The following is a 19,759-nucleotide window of genomic DNA, read 5'->3' as shown; positions in this document are numbered from 1 at the left end:
AGCTGTTAAATAAATGTGGTGGAGTAGAAAGTACAATATTTCCCTCTGAAATGTATTGGAGTGGAAGTATAAAGTAATATAAAATGTAAATGCACTAACTTTAAACCTGCAGAAGACAAAATAAAAACCTGTTTCAATGTCCATATGGGCTCCTGGCTGTTGCTTTAAGGCAGACTTGGAAAAGTGTGAACCTGTCCTTTAGGCTACTTGTGACAGGAGATGTAAAGTTTGTATTGAGTAACACTTAAACAAAGAGAGCACTGCAGCTTTGAGCAGAGCTGTCAAGTGGTAATTTTGGAGAAAAAATCCCATAACACACAGAAAAATCGTTAAATGTCTATCAATCTATGATTATTTGTAGTATTGTGTCCATATCTTTAAATAAAAAGTTTTCAATGGAGCAGAAATTCTCGGGTTTATTATCCTACAACATTAAAGTGAACCAACACCCTTTTAACACACTGTTCGATATAATATAAGATAATAATAAGATGATAATATAAGTAAACTCTCACCTGGAGTTGTTTTAAAACGAGAAGCTGTTTTGTTACATTTAATAAGATTTGATACATTTACCGGTGTGTGAGATCCAGTATAAAGTGTCTGGAGGTTTATCTCTCCTTTGAATGACTTTTGTCTCCTGTTAAAGTTTCCTCGGAGTGTCTCTCTCCTCTTCACGGCTGGTCTCTGAAGGAGAAGTTGGTCCGACTGCGGGACGGGGCAACGTGAGCCTCCACTTAAAACCACTGGGTGTAATACCAACTCTGACCACAACGTGGAAGGTAATGGCGGAGTGGCGCTGTCCGTATTAATTAGCCATTCCAATTTTATGACTTAAATGCTGATATCTGTTGGTCTTCAGTAATGTTCCTGACATTTTTATGTTTCTCCTGATGAAAGGTAAGACAATTGTTGTATCTTTGCATTTTTGTCCTAATTATAATGTAACGTTTTTAATGATATTTGGTAAATGACTGTACTGCACTGTCACCACTCACCTGTATTAGTGACGGACAATAAACCATTGTAGCATTATTGTCTCTGCAGCCAGACAGAAACTGATTCAGTAAACTCCCTACATGATAACATAGCACATAATAATTATTTTATTTTAAATTTTTAAGGTGTCAAACTTTCTGAAAATGTCTTGCTGTTTTTGCTATGTCAAATTTTAATTTTAATTAAGTTTTCCATAAAGCTTTGTTTCAGTGTAGCTTTTTTTCAATTGGGGCTTTTCTTGTAGCCACTTTTGTTTTTTAAATTTAATTTTACATGCTCTAACTGCTATTTCATGATTAATCAAATTCCTAAAACTTTAAATCATCACCCATGATGCAGCAGTTACTAGGCATTAATTATGTCATGATTTTGTTTTGTGTTCCTCAATCTTTCCTATCTTGGTTTTTGCATCTATAACTTAGCTTTTGTAGCTTCACAGCTCAGATGAGATCTGAAGAACTCCTGGATCTTCTTCCACAAGTGGACTTCAGCTGCTGCGTGGGACCTGGGCTCACCGCCCCACATCACTGGCTTGCCTAAGATGCCATGGAGACTGGAGGGGCAGTAGGGTCCATAAGGTGGCTCTAAGTAATGTCCCGCTCCAGGGTAACACACACTTTCAAAGTTCTCCTTGCCATGACGCTTCAGTCTCTCCACCATCTCGTCCATGTAAGCTTTGCTGTCCCAGTTGAGGTCGTCCTCTGAGGCCACAAAGAGAAAATGTGCCTTGGCCTTTTCGATGGGGACCAGTGTGGCCCGGTTCTCCTCTGCTAGAGGATCATTCATACAGTACTTGACTATGCTGGCCCCCGACTCAGTGGGAATCGCCCTCCTTAAGTCAAACAGCAGCGGTGAGAGTATTTTGCTCTTCTTATAGAAGAGAGGAGTGGCCACAATAGCACAGCAGCCATTTATCCAAACCACTGCCTCAATACCTGGCACAAAAGCTGCAAGTGAAAGTGCAATGTCTCCAGCTTTTGATCTTGATATTACACCAACTCCTTTATTTACCACCTGTGACAACAATACATGAACAATTAGAGGTGAGTTTATGCACACGCAAAACTTAGAAACTATGGTAAATATGTAAATTGGTATTGATGGTAAATTAGGATAATATTAAAGATGCATGAAATGTCAAGGTCTATTGAGGCAAGGTGGCTCATTCAGATGCAACTAAAATACAGATGCAATAGGAGTATTTGTAGAGGTTGGGGGGGGAAAGCCTATATTTAAAGTAAACAGAAACTGATCTCCACCTTATTTTTTTATTTAAAAAAATGTAGATAACTAGCTCATTTATAAATTAGTCTCTCAGATAGTACATTTGATTTAAATGTTGTTATTTATTCTAGTGACAGTAAATGGGTTTGCAATACCAGGTCCAGCAAGAAGCATTCAATTCAAGCCCATGTAAGTCATATCTGAGGCGGACTGAGACTTTAGGGCGAGTCGTCTGTGCACTTTTGCACATCGCGCTTCAACATCTGCTGCTGTTGGTTGGGTCAGTTTGGTCTGTAAATACTGAAACATAAGCAACTCTGACCCACAGCAACTAGTGTCCTGAAATACCACTGAGCAACACTTTGCATCAGCACCCGCCTGTGAACCCTTCTGGTTTTTTTTATTTCTCTGTCCGACATACAGCAGTAACGGGTCATCAATAATCAATTTTCTACAGCTGCTGAAACAGCTGGAACACGCTGTACGTGCTTGACACTGCTGTTTACAGGACATTATAGTTCATAAGTGTGGATGCTCCCATCGTTATCATTAAAGTTATAGTTATCGTACTTAGTGTGAACGGCCCTTTACAGACCTATTTTACTGGATACCTAATTTTTAATGAAGAAAAAAATCATATCAAAGCCGCTTCTTATTTACCAGTTTTTACGGTATGTCTAATTAACAACTAAATATTTACACACATACCACTTAGGTAGGTGTAAAGGGTTTGCTGTTTTTAAAAGCAATTTACTCAAACAGCTCACCTTAGGTTGTTGTTGTAAGAAATCAACTGCTTCTTTAAAACAGTCCAGATGCATCTCTTTAATGTTGACGGGCTTGTCCTTGTACAACGGCATATCCAGGACCACAAACCCTCTGTTGGCCAACAGACAGGCTCTCTTCTCAGGCATAAAGGTGCACAGATCCAACACAGCGGGGAACGGACCTTCACCTGGACAGAAACACACACAATAATATCAGTAGATAATAGAAAATATTACATTTCATTTTTAGTATTTTGATGCTGTGTTGACCCCCTGCGGTGTTGTTTGCTGTGTGCACTGTATAACACCACCACACACATCTTCCACACATGCACAAATATTTGATTAACTTCTCAATTTGTTTAAATAAATACCTTTCGTTAATTGATTTTTGTTTAAGTCGTGGCCAAAGAGCTGGGCTATGACAATGTACTCAAGCAATAAGTAATATTCTCTTTAGCTATTTGATTAAGATCATTTACCTTACAGTTTCAACAGTCAATATTAAGTTATAAACTGATGTGATAAAGCTAAGTGTGCCTCAGTACAAAAATATCAGGCCTTCTCACAGCCAACGTTCTGACTGTCATAGTATAAAAAGTACAGATGACTCAGAAGCAGCTACTCCAGCCATCATTAATTGTACTATTGATGAGTTTTTGACAGGTCAAACTGTCTTCAATGAAAATGGGATTTCAAGCAATGCAACAAACACAATTATCAATAGTTATTTGGTTATATTTTGGCATATCAGGAGGGGTTGCTGGCATCCTCTGATTGGCAGGATCCTTTTATATGGATTCTGCTGTTTATCTGTATGAATTTTGCTGAATGAAGGTCTGAGAACTGAAACATTTTGCAGGAATCTTTAACCTTATGTGTGCCATTTTCTCATATTTCACCACAAAAAGTTCTTATGTAAATATGATCCTTGTGTAAATACTTCACCTTTGGGTTTCTCACACATTAAATATTAAGGAATTGTACTTTTACATATTTCATATGATTCACATGAGACTACAACACAGTGGTAGAAAATATGATATAGGCAGATGAATAATGTGGTTATTTCAAAGTTAGGCAAAGCAGTGATCGACTAACCTGGAGGAGTAAAAAGGACTCCTTCAAAGTTCCCCTCTTTGACGGGGACCCGGCTGACCCCGTCTCCAATCAGTAACCTCTCATTAGTTTCCTCTGCCAGCATCCTACCGTCCCCCTCCACCTCATGCACAGAAAACTTCACCACATGAGGGTTTATCACTTTGTTCTTGACAAAGCTTTTGTGCTGGATGTTTGCCTTCATGGACCACAGCAGACCCATGGGTTCAACTCCGATGTACGTCCCACTGAGTGAGGGGTCTCTCTCCAGATCCACCTCCCCTCTCCCATCAGCCCTGTAGGTGGCCGAGGAGCTGAACACCACTCCCTTATCGCTGGTTGATCTGGCCTTCATGGTGACCACCTGTCTCGACCTCAGCCCGGTCACCTTCACCTGAACGGGCTCGTCAAACAAACATCTGGCACTCGGCAGCAGCCTCAGTCTGACCTGGGATGCCATCGCTTCTGAAACTACAGACCTTCTAAATTCAGCTGCCTTTAACTCATCCAAATGAGGAACATTGATCAAAATTTAACTAATCACTGAATGCTTATCAACACAAACACACAATGAAATGATAGTTAAATGGAGCTGGGACACACTCTTCAATATGTAACCAAATAGTTTAGCAGCTTTTAATCATTCAGGTTTTATTGAACAACCTGTTCTGGTCAAAATATCAAAATCTGCAGTAAAACTGGAGTTAAGACACAATATTTTCCATGAAGAGTTTTATAGGACAAGTTTAAATTCTGTGAAATGATTTACTCATACGGTAAAATGACATTTCCGTGTGGTATTTTTTGTTCATGCATGCATAAAAATACAATAACATTGAAAACTTAAGCTTCTTAACTGGAAGTTTCAACATTCAAAACTGAGCTCAATGCTCATATGATGAATATTAATAATGATTATGTCCATTATTTTCTAGAATTTGTCTATAAATTGTCAAAAAATGGTGAAAAATGTTGATCATGGTTCCTAAACTCAAGATGCAAGAACTCAGGATATTCAGTTTAGTGTCCTAAACTAAAGAAACCAGAAAATATTCACATTTTCGAAAGTTAGTCTGTCAACTAATAGATTCAATGATGCATATTTGCAGCATTATTTGGCACTTTTTGGTTTTATTGGTCAGTCATCTCAGTTTTGAATGGAGCAGAACTTATCCAGGTAATCTGAAACCCCTTTAACTCACTCACAGATTTAATGTTAAGAACTCTTATAGCTGGAGTTTTTGTTGTCTTCTAAACTTATATAAACTTACCGGTGTGTGTCAGATCCAATTTAAAGTGTCCCGAGGAGGTCTTGTGTCAAAGTTTGTTCCTCCTGTAAATGACTTTTGTCTACCGTTAAATGAGGTTCCTCGTTGTCTGCTGTGTGGTTGGGGTCTTGAGTAGCAGGGACAGTTGGTCTGAACAGGTAAAGTAAGGAGAAGAGGGGAGGGAGACAAATATTGACATGGATAGAGTCTCCCTGGCCTGTTCCTTGTTAGGGTGTCAAACTATGAAATACCTGATGAGAACAAGTTGTCCCTGTACAGTTTGTTACAGCCTAACATGCTTTTCTTACCGTTACTCATTAAAGATGTGTCATGGTAAATGGTAAATGGACTGTACTTATATAGCGCCTTTCTAATCTTTATGACCACTCAAAGCGCTTTACATTCACACACTTTCATACACTGGCACATCAGGGAAATTAACCATTCATTCTCATTCACATGGACTTTTTCTTTTAGGGCTGGGCTGTGTGGGAGAGAGTTTATTTTGAGTTGGACTTTTTGAAAGGACTGAAATATTACTTTGGGTTTTATTGGTTGATCTGTTCTGTGTCTTCATGGTGGGGTTTATTTGTCTGTCTGTGTGTGATGTGTGTGTGTCGCTGTCTCACTTTCCTTCACACCTGCCCTGCATCTTCCTCGTTAGCCCTGCGCTGCTCCCAGGGTCTATCCCAGCCAATCACTCTGCAATTGATCCCCATTCTCTTCTTTGTAGGATCCTTCATCAGTTCTCGGTCAAGTTTTGTGAAGTCTGTTCAGTGATGCTCTTTTTGGTTTATGTATGCGTCCCAGGAATGACATTTTTCTGCAGTTCTTATTTCAGCTTTTTGGGACCACCTGCTCTGCTTTCCATGACAAAATGCAACAATTAGTCAGAATAATTAACCTGCAGTATCCTCGAACTGCTCTGGTATTAAATAATAAACTCTGCTGAGAACAAGATCATGAAATATAAGAGGAGGAAAGAACATTGAGTCAAGTGCTACAGTATGTGGAGTATTTTTATTACTTTCAGAGGAATAATTTGTGTAATGTAACTGTACTTTTATTCAGTTACATGTGCCAATTAAGAATTGTAGGATCATCTTATAATATATGATACCTGCTACAGATTAACCTGTAACACTACAGGTCCTTTTATGTTATACTGATTTCCTGCAAATGTTCTGATTAATTTGAAGAAGTCGTCTCCAGCTGTCCTCAATGACTACAGACCGGTTGCCCTAACATACCACATAATGACCTCTAGACCTACCTACTTCATCGAATCCTCTCTCACCTGGATAAATCAGGCAGCTCTTTGGAAGATATTAATTTAATTTGACTTATGTGGACATCGGAGACCTCACAGCAGCTTCATTTTGGCCCCCATCACTTAGATTGAAAGTGGGTTTGGAGATCTTTTAATAGTCAATATGAATAGGAGGAACAATTAGAGCAAGAAAAACCTGTTTCAGTATAGATATATACACTATATAGATATACATACAGTATATGCACAGTATATTGGTGACTATAAACTGTGACCTGTGATCAAGTCCAAACTCCTCATTGGGCAAGATTTTTTCATGAACTATAGGTTCTTCTTGGTTGAAAATGAAGTTAATAATTTGAAAAGAGTGGACATTTCTTTATATACAGTATGTACTGACTTGTTCTTGTGTGTTCTGTGATACTGGCTTTTTAAAATAACTTTAAAAGAACTAGATTTCTACTTTATACAACTGAAACAATTACTCAGTCAATAATCAGCAACAATTTGAAAATCAATTATTTATTTTAATTCATCCCCTCCCCAAAAAATGTGCATCCTCAATCTTTCCTATCTTGGTTTTTGCATCTATAACTTGGCTACAGAACGTGTGGCTTCACAGCTCAGATGAGATCTGAAGAACTCCTGGATCTTCTCCCACAAGTGGACTTCAGCTGCTGCGTGGGACCTGGGCTCACCGCCCCACATCACTGGCTTGCCTAAGACTTCATGGCGCCTGGAGGGGCAGTAGGGTCCATAAGGTGGGTCCAGTAAGTGTCCCGCTCCAGGGTAACACACACTTTCAAAGTTCTCCTTGCCATGACGCTTCAGTCTCTCCACCATCTCGTCCATGTAAGCTTTGCTGTCCCAGTTGAGGTCGTCCTCTGAGGCCACAAAGAGAAAATGTGCCTTGGCCTTTTCGATGGGGACCAGGGTGGCCCGGTTCTCCTCTGCTAAAGGATCATTCATACAGTACTTGACTATGCTGGCCCCCGACTCAGTGGGAATCGCCCTCCTTATGTCAAACAGCAGCTGTGAGAGTATTTTGCGCTTGTTATAGAAGAGAGGAGTGGCCACATTAGCACAGCAGCCATTTATCCAAACCACTGCCTCAATACCTGGCACAAAAGCTGCAAGTGAAAGTGCAATGTCTCCAGCTTTTGATCTTGATATTACACCAACTCCTTTATTTACCACCTATGACAAAAATCATGAAAAATTAGAGGTGAATAAAACCTTATACACACAGACAGAGCTTAGAAACTGAGGTATGGGGGGAAATTAGGATAATATAAAAGCTGCATGAATTTATATAGACACAATAGTTAAATACAAACTATATAATACCACAAACAAAGCAGAAAATAAAGCACCCTCCACTTTTTCGTATTGTTCCTATAGTTGGATGTTTGAGCTTCAATGTGCAGGATGATGGATCAGCACAGTTTCTTTTCACATTCATCTGTTAAAAGTTGAAATTTGCTTTGTTCTCACCTTAAATCTGAGTTTAAGGTGTGTTCCCATGAGTGTAATTTTCGACATGGTCCAGTATGGACCTAACAGTGTGTTCACACATATGGATGCATATGGATTATGTCATGACCCTTATTTACATTAACTCTAACTAGGCCACACAATCTCAACCTCGCTGGACGAGGTTCAACCATCATAAAACCTGCAGACAGAGTGAGCAGATGAAGATGAATATCTATAGATTGTGGATTTTTCAATGAGGGAGAATGAGTCGATTTTAAGGATTTAACTTAATTGTTAAGCATCAATCCTAAAATTATTTAAATCCTAAAGTCATAGTTGCTTACCACCTAATATGTCATCAAAATCAAAAGCTTATCATGTATGCTGCTGTTTTTAAAAACAATAATTACCCAAACAGCTCACCTTAGGCTGTTGTTTTAAGAAATCAACTGCTTCTTTAAAACGGTCCAGATGCATCTCTTTAATGTTGACGGGCTTGTCATTGTACACAGCCACAACTAGGACCACAAACCCTCTGTTGGCCAACAGACAGGCTCTGTCCTCAGACATAAAGGTGCACAGATCCAACACAGCGGGGAACGGACCTTCACCTGGACAGAAACACACACAATAATAAAACAGTGTAGTAAAGCTAATTATGCCTCATTACAAAAATAATAGACTTCTCACATAGTAGAAAAAGATTTGACTAATATCTGCTTACTAATAATAACTCAGCCATCATTAATCTTATTATTGATACGTTTTTGACAAATCAAGATGTCCTCTGTGAAAACGGGGCTTTCAATCAAAGCAACAACCACAATATCAATAGTTATTTGCTTATTTAGCTCATTTAATTCAATGATTTAGTTTAATGCATCCATTTTTAACTCAGACCTTGGACACACAAAATTCATACAAACCAATCTGCATATTGAGAGGCTTTTTAACAGAAGCCCTGAGAGGCAAGTGAGGGGGAAAAAAAGTTTTTTCCAGGATCTTTATAAGTTCCTACGTTTTTGATTTTCCATCACTATTTTTTTTAAAATTTTGTTCACTTGTATTGAGAAAGGTCATTTTGATTTTTTCACAATTAGAATTAAACACTGTTGCACATTCATTAGCTGAAATTACATAATGATGAAGACAGAAAGCAGTGATCGACTAACCTGGAGGAGTAAAGAGGACTCCATCAAAGTTCCCCTCTTTGACGGGGACCCGGCTGACCCCGTCTCCAATCAGTAACCTCTCATTAGTTTCCTCTGCCAGCATCCTACCGTCCCCCTCCATCTCATGCACAGAAAACTTCACCACATGAGGGTTTATCACTTTGTTCTTGACAAAGCTTTTGTGCTGGATGTTTGCCTTCATGGACCACAGCAGACCCATGGGTTCAACTCCGATGTACGTCCCACTGAGTGAGGGGTCTCTCTCCAGATCCACCTCCCCTCTCCCATCAGCCCTGTAGGTGGCCGAGGAACTGAACAACACTCCCTTGTCGCTGGTTGATCTGGTCTTCATGGTGACCACCTGTCTCGACCTCAGCCCGGTAACCTTCACCTGAACGGGCTCGTCAAACAAACATCTGGCACTCGGCAGCAGCCTCAGTCTGACCTGGGATGCCATCTCTTCTGAAACTACAGACCTTCTAAATTCAGCTGCCTTTAACTCATCCAAATGAGGAACATTGATCAAAATTTAACTAATCACTGAATGCTTATCAACACAAACACACAATGAAATGATAGTTAAATGGAGCTGGGACACACTCTTCAATATGTAACCAAATAGTTTAGCAGCTTTTAATCATTCAGGTTTTATTGAACAACCTGTTCTGGTCAAAATATCAAAATCTGCAGTAAAACTGGAGTTAAGACACAATATTTTCCATGAAGAGTTTTATAGGACAAGTTTAAATTCTGTGAAATGATTTACTCATACGGTAAAATGACATTTCCGTGTGGTATTTTTTGTTCATGCATGCATAAAAATACAATAACATTGAAAACTTAAGCTTCTTAACTGGAAGTTTCAACATTCAAAACTGAGCTCAATGCTCATATGATGAATATTAATAATGATTATGTCCATTATTTTCTAGAATTTGTCTATAAATTGTCAAAAAATGGTGAAAAATGTTGATCATGGTTCCTAAACTCAAGATGCAAGAACTCAGGATATTCAGTTTAGTGTCCTAAACTAAAGAAACCAGAAAATATTCACATTTTCGAAAGTTAGTCTGTCAACTAATAGATTCAATTATGAATATTTGCAGCATTATTTGGTACTTTTTGGTTTTATTGGTCAGTCATCTCAGTTTTGAATGGAGCAGAACTTATCCAGGTAATCTGAAACCCCTTTTAACTCAGTCAATGATTTAGTGTTAAGAACTCTTATAGCTGGAGTTTTTGTTGTCTTCTAAACTTATAAAAACTTACCGGTGTGTGTCAGATCCAATTTAAAGTGTCCCGAGGAGGTCTTGTGTCAAAGTTTGTTCCTCCTGTAAATGACTTTTGTCTACCGTTAAATGAGGTTCCTTGTTGTCTGCTGTGTGGTTGGGGTCTTGAGTAGCAGGGACAGTTGGTCTGAACAGGTAAAGTATACGGTGGCCGAGACCCGCCAACGCTGCAAATAAAAGTAACGCTGCAAACAAAAACAAACGCCGCTGCAAATAAAAAGAAAGGCTCCTGCAAATAAAAGAAACGCCGCTGCAAATAAAAGAAACACCGCTGCAAATAAAAGAAACACCGCTGCAAATAAAAGAAACACGCTGCAAATAAAAGAAACACCGCTGCAAATAAAAGAAACACCGCTGCAAATAAAAGAAACACCGCTGCAAATAAAAGAAACACCGCTGCAAATAAAAGAAACACGCTGCAAATTTAAGCTCACAGCAAAAAGTTCGTCGCAAAAAATCCTGCCCGATCTTTACGGCGAGGCATTTTACACAGGACTAGTTTCTACCTGGGCGTAGTAACATTTTGGTCCGCGAGAGGTGGCACGGTCGACACGTGACCGCGATAGCCCAATAGGCTTACTCCATTTGATCAATCAATCAATCAATCAATCAATCTTTATTTGTATAGTGCCAAATCACAACAAAGTTATCTCAAGGCACTTTACACATAGAGCAGGTTCTAAACCGAACTCTTCAGGTTTAATTTTAAAGAGACCCAACATTCCCACATGAGCAAGCATTTAGCGACAATGGCAAGAAAAAACTCCCTTTTAACAGGAAGAAACCTCAGAACCAGAACCAGGCTCAAAGTGGGCGGCCATCTGCCTCGACAGGTTGGGGTAGAGAGGAGAGAGAGAGAAGCACATAGAAAATAAACATTGAAGCTAGAAGGTCCGGGACTGGAGTCTGTCATCCCGACGTCTACAGGCCCAGATTACCTGTGAGACGAGAAAGCACAGACAACTCCGGGGAAGAAGTGTAGGTTACTGAATGCATTAATAGTACATGAATGTTATTGGATATAGATGGATGGATAGAGAGAGAGAGAGGAGGAGAGAGGAGCTCAGTGCATCATGGAGGTAGGAGTCCCCCGGCAGTCTAAGCCTATAGCAGCATAAACTAGGAGCATGCTAACTATAAGCTCTATCAAAAAGGAAAGTTTTAAGCCTACTCTTAAAAGTAGAGAGGGTGTCTGGCCTCCGGACCGAATCTGGGAGATGGTTCCACAGGAGAGGAGCCTGATAACTGAAGGCTCTGCCTCCCATTCTACTTTTAGAGATACTAGGTACCACAAGTAGGCCTGCGTTCTGGGAGCGCAGTGTTCTGGTAGGTACATAAGGTACTATGAGCTCTTTAAGGTATGATGGAGCCTGACCATTAAGAGCTTTAAAAGTGAGGAGAAGGATTTTAAATTCTATTCTTGATTTTACGGGAAGCCAATGCAGTGAAGCTAAAATAGGAGTAATGTGATCTCTCTTTCTAGTTTTTGTCAGAACGCGTGCAGCTGCATTCTGGACCAGTTGGAGAGTCTTTAGAGACTTATTAGGAAAGCCAGATAATAATGAATTACAATAATCCAGCCTTGAAGTAACAAATGCATGGATTAGTTTTTCAGCATCATTTTGAGACAGAATATGTCTGATTTTTGAAATGTTACGCAGATGAAAATAGGCAGACCTTGAAATTTGTTTTATGTGGGAATTAAAGGACAGATCCTGGTCAAATATAACTCCTAGGTTCCTTACAGTAGTACTGGAGGCCAAAGTAATGCCATCCAGAGTAGTTATATCATTGGATAATGTGTTTCTGAGGTGTTTAGGGCCAAGCACAATAACTTCAGTTTTTTCTGAGTTTAACAGCAGGAAGTTACAGGTCATCCAGGCCTTTATGTCCTTGATGCATGTTGATTTCATTAGGCTTTATTGATAGATATAATTGAGTGTCATCTGCATAACAATGAAAATTTATTGAGTATTTCCGAATAATATTTCCTAAAGGAAGCATATATAAGGAGAATAGTATTGGTCCAAGCACTGAACCCTGAGGAACACCATATTGTACTTTTGTTTGCATGGAGGATTTATCATTAACATTTACAAACTGAAATCTATCTGACAGATAGGATTTAAACCAATTTAATGCTGTTCCTTTAATACCAATTAAATGTTCAAGTCTCTTTAACAGGATTTGATGATCAATAGTATCGAAGGCAGCACTAAGATCTAACAGGACGAGGACAGAGAGAAGTCCATTGTCTGATGAAGTTAAGAGGTCATTTGTAACTTTTACCAGTGCAGTTTCTGTACTATGATGAGCTCTAAATCCAGACTGAAAATCCTCAAATAAGCTGTTATTATTTAGACAGTTACACAGCTGATTAGCAACTGCTTTCTCGAGGATCTTAGAGAGAAAGGGGAGGTTAGATATGGGCCTATAGTTGGCTAAAACCTCTGAATCAAGAGTTGGCTTCTTAAGAAGTGGTTTAATGACAGCTACTTTAAAAGACTGTGGTACATATCCTGTCACTAAAGACAGATTGATCATATCTAATAAGGAAGTGCTAACAGAGGGAAAGACTTCCTTAAGCAGCCTAGTTGGAATCGGGTCTAAGAGACAGGTTGATGGTTTGGAGGAAGTGATCATTGAGGTTAATTCTATAAGGTCGACTGAAGAGAAACAGTCTAGATAAATATCAGGTTTAACAGCAGTTTCTAAGTTTCCTGTGTTAGAGGATGAATCAGTGCTTATTGAGGGCAAGAGGTGATTAATTGTGTCCCTAATAGTTAAGTTTTTATCATTAAAGAAACTCATGAAGTCATCACTACTGAGAGTTAAAGGAATACATGGATCAGTAGTGTTATGACTCTTTGTCAGTTTAGCCAAAGTACTGAAAAGAAACCTTGGACTATTTTTATTCTCCTCTATTAGTGATGAATAGTAGGCAGCTCTGGTGTTACGGAGGGCCTTCTTATATGTTTTAAGACTGTCTTGCCAGGTTAGGTGAGATTCTTCTGATTTAGTGGAACGCCATATTCTTTCTAGTTTTCGTAAAATTTGTTTTAATTGTCGAGTTTGGGAATTATACCAAGGAGCTGTTTTCCGTTGTTTAATTATCTTCTTTTTTAAAGGAGCGATGGAGTCCAGAGTTGTTCTCAGTAAGTCTGCAGCGCTATCAACAATACAGTCAATCTGGGGGGGACTGAAATCAGAATAAGTCATCTCTGTTGTATTGATACATGGCATTGAGCTCAACATTGATGGAATTTTTTCTTTAAATTTAGTGACAGCACCATCAGACAGACATCTAGTAAGAACATGTCTGTCCAATGGTGTATAGTCCAGTAATAAAAATTCAAATGTTATTAAGTAGTGGTCTGATAAAGAAGGATTATGAGGGAAAACTATTAAATGTTCAACTTCAATACCATATGTCAGAACAAGGTCGAGGGTGTGGTTGTAACAGTGAGTTGGCTCATTCACATTTTGAGAGAAGCCAATTGAATCTAATAATGCAATAAATGCAGTGTTAAGGCTATCATTCTCAACATCCACATGAATGTTAAAGTCACCTACTATAATTATTTTATCAGTGCTAAGGATTAAATTTGATAAAAGCTCTGAGAAGTCAGATAAAAATTGGGCGTACGGGCCAGGAGGACGGTAGATTACAACAAATAAGACAACCCTCAGGTTGGAGTTGACAATCTACCTACTTCATCGAATCCTCTCTCACCTGGATAAATCAGGCAGCACTTTGGAAGATATTCATTTAATTTGACTTATGTGGACATCGGAGGCCTCACAGCAGCTTCATTTTGGCCCCCATCACTTAGATTAAAAGTGGGTTTGGAGATCTTTTAATAGTCAATATGAATAGGAGGAATAATTAGAGCAAGAAAAACCTGTTTCAGTATATAGATATATACACACTATCTAGATATACATACAGTATATGCACAGTATATTGGTGACTGTAAACTGTGACCTGTGATCAAGTCCAAACTCCTCATTGGGCAAGATTTTTTTTGGTTGAAAATGAAGTTAATAATTTGAAAAGAGTGGACATTTCTTTATATATGGGTCAGTGACGTATAAGGATTTTCAACAACTCAATTGTAGAATAATAAAAACAAGCACATCTAATGCAGTAGTTCAAACATTCAGAATGTTGTGTACCTGAAGATCCATATTATAAATGTGAAAGTGATTTTAGTGGGTTTTTCAAGATTAATTGGCACTGGCCTCAAAAAAAGTTCATCTTGAAATATCTTATATAAATAAAAGATCATCATTTACAAAAAAAAATAAAAAATGCAAATACTTTGTTTCCAAACACTTTATATTACTGAAAACTTGTAAAAAAAAAAAAGAAAGATGTGAAGCGTGTTAAGTAAATGTATTTATTTCAAGATGAATCATGGTCGCACCACATGACTTTCTTTAAGGCCAGTGCCAATTAATCTTGAAAAACCCACTAAAATCACTTCATTTCACATTTATAATATGGATTTTCAGGTACACAACATTCTGAATGTTTGAACTACTGCATTAGATATGCTTGTTTTTATTATTCTAAAATTGAGTTGTTGCAAATCCATTATACAGTATGTACTTTCCTTGATACTGGCTTTTTAAAATAACTTTAAAAGAACTAGATTTCTACTTTATACAACTGAAACAATTACTCAGTCAATAATCAGCAACAATTTGAAAATCAATTATTTATTTTAATTCATCCCCTCCCCCAAAAAAAATGTGCAAAACTCATGATTTCCACCTCCTCGAATGTGATGATCTGCTGCTTTTCTTTGTCTTTGATCTGAACGTCTTTTTGGTTTTCGACTTTATTTTTGGTCAAAACAAGCAATCTGAACACATCTTCTTTGGTTCATGGACATTTTTCACAATTTTCTGACCAAATGATTAATCAATGAATTCAGAAAATGATTCAGAAATAATCTTAAAAATGTTACTGCTTTAATTTATGAAGCAGGAGACACAGACAGACTCGTGGTTTTAGTTGGGCATAATTGTGATTTAATTCACTATGTCTTATATCACAAAGAAAGTCTTTAAAAATGCAGACTAGAATTTCTGTATATAAACTGTACACAAAAAGCAAGGCACTATACATTCAGATTCATCAAGCTGCTGCTTCTCATTCCTCATTAAAATCAAACCTTTTTTTTTTTTTTAATTACAACTCTTCACTCTGCTCTCAGGTGCTCAGTCACTCAGTCAGAGTCACACGGCAGTTTCAACACAATCGAGCAACATTAGTTTTGACCTACTTGGCCTGACAGCATCCAGACGCTGTAGACAAGAGAAGAAAAAAAAAAACGACACTCACAACGTCTGACGTCGACCTCATCCTGCTCCTACAGGTTTTTTGTTTTTTTTTACATAAATACAAAGTCACAAACGCACCTACGCACACACACACATTTACACCAACGTTACGCAGGCGCACGTACGTACACAAACGTTATATACAGTCGCACGCACATACATACACGACCGTAGCATGGCACTCTGACACCAAGCGTCCTAGTGTGCACGTCCATGGCATGAGCGGTGATTTAGTCCAAATACACACATACACCATGTATGGATCAAAGCACGGTGGGGTTTTTACCTTCCGTTAAACCGCTTGAATTTAATTTTGTTACGTACTGACAAAGATGTAAGGTAGAACATGACTATATAAGCGAGGCGAGCGTATCTCCAGTCTCAACCTTCACGTAGCTTTTTCTTCAGATTTCTGTGTCGACGTCTTCAGACTTCAGGTTCACAGGTCGTTGCCCGTGTCTCTCCATCTGCAACTGTCCACTCTTTGTCCTCTTCACGTGCCATCTTCCATTTTAAAAAAACTTCCTCAAAACAGTCCTTTGGCCTTCTTTAAGTTCACTTGCTTCCACCCTGGCAGACGTTCGTATTCCTCTTTCTTCATTTCTAAAGCTTTCTGTAATGACACAGACACACAAAGAGTTTATGAATGACTCAGAAAATTCAACATTGTGTTTGCTGCATTTAAAAAAAGCTGTTTCAAAGGGAAGCGTTGGTGTGTTTTCTGTCTCTCATAACAGCTGTGGAGCCGCCAACCGTCGGCCACTCTAGCTACTAAACAACACGACCAAAATGACACGAGAAATGCTATTTTATGATCTGTAATAGGGCCATTTTTTATCTATTAAATACCTGAATTACAGCACATCATATTTACTGCTCAAAATGAGGAAATGTATGCGTCTATAAGTTCTAGAGTAGATTTTATTATTATTATTTTTTAGCTTCATGAGTATCAATCACTGATCTGCAGCTACTCAGAAATAAGATAATAAATGACATTTTCTACATACAGTATGTATTTGACTCTTAACTCATATTGCTATGTTCTTACATAAGATAACACTTCATTTATAACTGTGAGGAAAATTCAGTGCATCTGAATAAATTAAAAATATATATACCAAATTGTTATAAAATGTAGATTAAAATAAAGAATATGATCCAAAATAAGGATTCAGATAGTTTTAAATGCCTTTTTTTTCTCTTTCTCAATTTTCTCATTTATCTATAGTTTAGTACTTTTTGAATATTTGTCTAAATGTTCACTTTCATTGTCCAGTGTCACTGAACTCCCTGTATAAATAAACCTTTCTGGACATTTCCATCTTTTAAATCACTATTGACGTCACAACTGGATATTTTTAACACGACATGAAGTTGAAAACATCTGTGGGTGTTTTCCTGCTCTACCACACAAGGACAAGTTTAGTTAAGTCGTGGTTGTTTTCATGCCTCCACTTTGTGCTCCACAGACAGACGGTGAGTCAGACTGCAGTGTGTGGCTGTCGGTGAATCATAAATGCATTTTACATGAACTGAGAGGAGAGAGTCTCAGGTGGAAGGTGAGTGTGAAGAGAAAGAATAGCACCAGCAGAGAGAGAGAGAGAGAGAGAGAAAAAGAGAGAGAGAGAGAGTGTGGAGTGATTACAGGAGTGTGGTGTAGTCGGAGGTGCCGAGCAGGGCGATACAACGAGCTGCACAATTAAACGTGTTAATGACCACAATCAACAACGGTATTAATTTGGCAAAAAAAAAAAAAAAAAAGTGTTTAAACGTCTAATTTACAAATTCATTTGTTCATATACAGGAGGGAGGTGTGTTAGACGCTGTTGGAGTGTAAACTCATTATGACTGCAGCTTGTATTGAAGCTCATTCCTGATAGAGAGAAACATTAAAAAGGAAGACTATATTTTTTTCAGTGGGTCAAATTTTGGATTATAAGGTAAAAATGGTGAATTAATACATCAAAATGATTAGATAATAAGTCAAAAATGTCACATAATAAGCCAGAATTATAATGACTTTTTATGAGAGTTTCTATTTTTATCATATATAACTTTTCATCTATTCATTTTCTTGGCAGGAATGGGCTCTATATTCGGGTTGTCTGTCATTTCACATTTATCAGTACGAATCCTTTAGGGACTGCAGCTGATTTAAAAAGGACTCTATCTATCTGTAACGTCTAACCGAGTAGTCTGGGATGATCTTTTCCTAATCGACGTCATCGTGCAGCCGTGCACAAAACTTTCTTCCTCAACCGGCACCACACTTAAAGAGACGGGGGAGTGAAAGAGGGAGAGTGAGTCAGAGTTACATCCACATAAAAAAAAAAAAAAAAGAAAAAAAAAAGAGAAACACAAGCTGACGTGCTCGAAAGAAGGGCGGGGAGGTCGCCAGTGCTGATGAATCACACAAGTGGCTCTTCTTACCTGAATCCACCTACAACTTGGTCTGTAAAGTGAGAGTTAGATGGAGTTAGGGATGGAGGATATGAATGAGGAGTTCAGTCTCAGCACACTGCAGGATATTTACAGATGAAGAGCTGTGATGTACTCTCTTGAATCTTTGCCTCATTTATATTGGATTTCGTTGAATGTTAGCATGAAACGGCTCCTCAAATATCACAAAGTACTGAAGCTGTTTGTGGAAATATTTTCATGTCCACCTTTCAAGCAGGTTAGTGCAATTTAAAGTGTTTTACAGATGATCGATAAGCTGATAATAAGACAGTAAAAATGTAAAACAGTAAAAAATAATTTGAAACTAATGAGCAGGTGAGATGAAAATGATGAAAATGTAAAACCAATAAAATTCATTTGAAAGAGTAAAATAGAAAGATTTTAAAACCTTAATAAATTTAAATAAAAATAAGGTAAATAATGTCCATAAAATATTGAAAAGGCAGGATAAAGAGATTTTCAGCTGCTCTCAGATCAGATGGACTATTTCCAACAGCTCAAAGCATAAAAACAACATTTTTTAAATCCAGTTTGGAGCAACTCAAAGATCAATTAGTGTCTCTGTGTTGGGTTTTTGAAATGATAAAAAGCAGATTTGGTCACATGTAACACATGAGCCACAAAGTTTAGCTCCGAGTCAAAGATACCATCAAGCTTTCCTGCCTGCTTTTGGTTAATTATCTATGAAATACATCAGTAATGCACAACAGAAATGACTAACAGAGGTTAAAATGTTAGAGAGTGGATTCTTCATCTTAAAGACAATGATGGGAGACAACTGGAAACAAAATCTGTTGTTTCTGTGATGAGGAACTTATAATTTATGGCTGCCAAATTCAAGAGATTGATAAGCATTTGTTGTTTTATGATTTATTTAATACAATTTACTTAAAAATTCCCTCTTGAACAAACAAAAATACCCTAAAAAGTCTAAAACAGGGAAACATATACCTATTTTTTAACTCCAATATAACAAACAAAAACAAACATGAACCTTTACTGACCTCAAAGTCCTGGTCAGACAGGTAGATCTCCAAGCGGAGCGGGTCGACTCCCTCTGGGAGCGGCCGGGCCTGCAGCTGAGCCAGAGGGAAGGTGTTCTGACAGAGCCGGGCCAACACGTCCTCCACCAGGATGATCTGGTTACACACCTCCGCTTCCTGCAGCCGCAACAGAGCACACAGTGTCAGGTCGTTGCTAACAAGGGCCGCTATTGGGACAACTAGTTTATAAATGTGTGAGAATGCAAAGAGGCAACACATAGGCTTGTATTTATATATTTTATACTGTTAATGTAATTTTTAAATATTTGCAAGCTCAGTTTTTTATGTATGTACAGTATGAGATTTAGTAAACAGTAAATTCAGCAACAAATGAGCCCAAA

At 38.1% G+C, this 19,759-nt stretch overlaps 3 protein-coding genes across 3 annotated transcripts in view; all 3 read right to left on the bottom strand.

Annotated features, from left to right (window-relative positions):
• Positions 1–1,410: 1,410 nt before the first annotated feature.
• Positions 1,411–4,574, bottom strand: LOC133990984 (acyl-coenzyme A thioesterase 1-like). The gene is made up of 3 exons (XM_062429427.1): positions 4,092–4,574; positions 2,991–3,178; positions 1,411–2,013 (listed from the first exon to the last, which is right to left on the bottom strand). The coding sequence occupies exons 1-3, from the start codon at positions 4,546–4,548 to the stop codon at positions 1,411–1,413; spliced, it is 1,248 nt and encodes a 415-aa protein (XP_062285411.1). The 5' UTR covers positions 4,549–4,574.
• Positions 4,575–7,214: 2,640 nt separating this feature from the next.
• Positions 7,215–9,737, bottom strand: LOC133991023 (acyl-coenzyme A thioesterase 6-like). Its single transcript, XM_062429473.1, has 3 exons — positions 9,275–9,737; positions 8,526–8,713; positions 7,215–7,823 (listed from the first exon to the last, which is right to left on the bottom strand). The coding sequence occupies exons 1-3, from the start codon at positions 9,729–9,731 to the stop codon at positions 7,215–7,217; spliced, it is 1,254 nt and encodes a 417-aa protein (XP_062285457.1). The 5' UTR covers positions 9,732–9,737.
• Positions 9,738–15,267: 5,530 nt separating this feature from the next.
• The window catches only part of svilb (supervillin b), a 40,236-nt gene continuing 35,744 nt past the window's right edge, over positions 15,268–19,759 (bottom strand). The window contains exons 41-42 of the mRNA XM_062428554.1: positions 19,380–19,535; positions 15,268–16,525 (exon numbers count right to left, since the gene is read on the bottom strand). Of these exons, the coding sequence (XP_062284538.1) occupies positions 16,439–16,525; positions 19,380–19,535 (243 nt within the window). The 3' untranslated portion in view covers positions 15,268–16,438. The remainder of the gene's footprint in view (positions 16,526–19,379; positions 19,536–19,759) is intronic.

The sequence above is a fragment of the Scomber scombrus genome, chromosome 11 (assembly GCF_963691925.1).
Source record: "Scomber scombrus chromosome 11, fScoSco1.1, whole genome shotgun sequence".
NCBI lineage: Eukaryota > Metazoa > Chordata > Actinopteri > Scombriformes > Scombridae > Scomber > Scomber scombrus.
This window is presented reverse-complemented; position numbering and strand designations above follow the sequence as displayed.

Bases quoted from the DNA above. Each gene is read 5' to 3' on its own strand.
- LOC133990984 (XM_062429427.1), bottom strand. From the start codon at position 4,548: ATGGCATCCCAGGTCAGACTGAGGCTGCTGCCGAGTGCCAGATGTTTG. The intron at 3,179-4,091 runs GTTAGTCGATCA...GTTTCTGTCCAG, and splicing joins AGTCCTTTTTACTCCTCCAG to GTGAAGGTCCGTTCCCCGCT. The intron at 2,014-2,990 runs GTGAGCTGTTTG...TTGTTGTCACAG, and splicing joins TCTTACAACAACAACCTAAG to GTGGTAAATAAAGGAGTTGG.
- LOC133991023 (XM_062429473.1), bottom strand. From the start codon at position 9,731: ATGGCATCCCAGGTCAGACTGAGGCTGCTGCCGAGTGCCAGATGTTTG. The intron at 8,714-9,274 runs GTTAGTCGATCA...GTTTCTGTCCAG, and splicing joins AGTCCTCTTTACTCCTCCAG to GTGAAGGTCCGTTCCCCGCT. The intron at 7,824-8,525 runs GTGAGCTGTTTG...TTTTTGTCATAG, and splicing joins TCTTAAAACAACAGCCTAAG to GTGGTAAATAAAGGAGTTGG.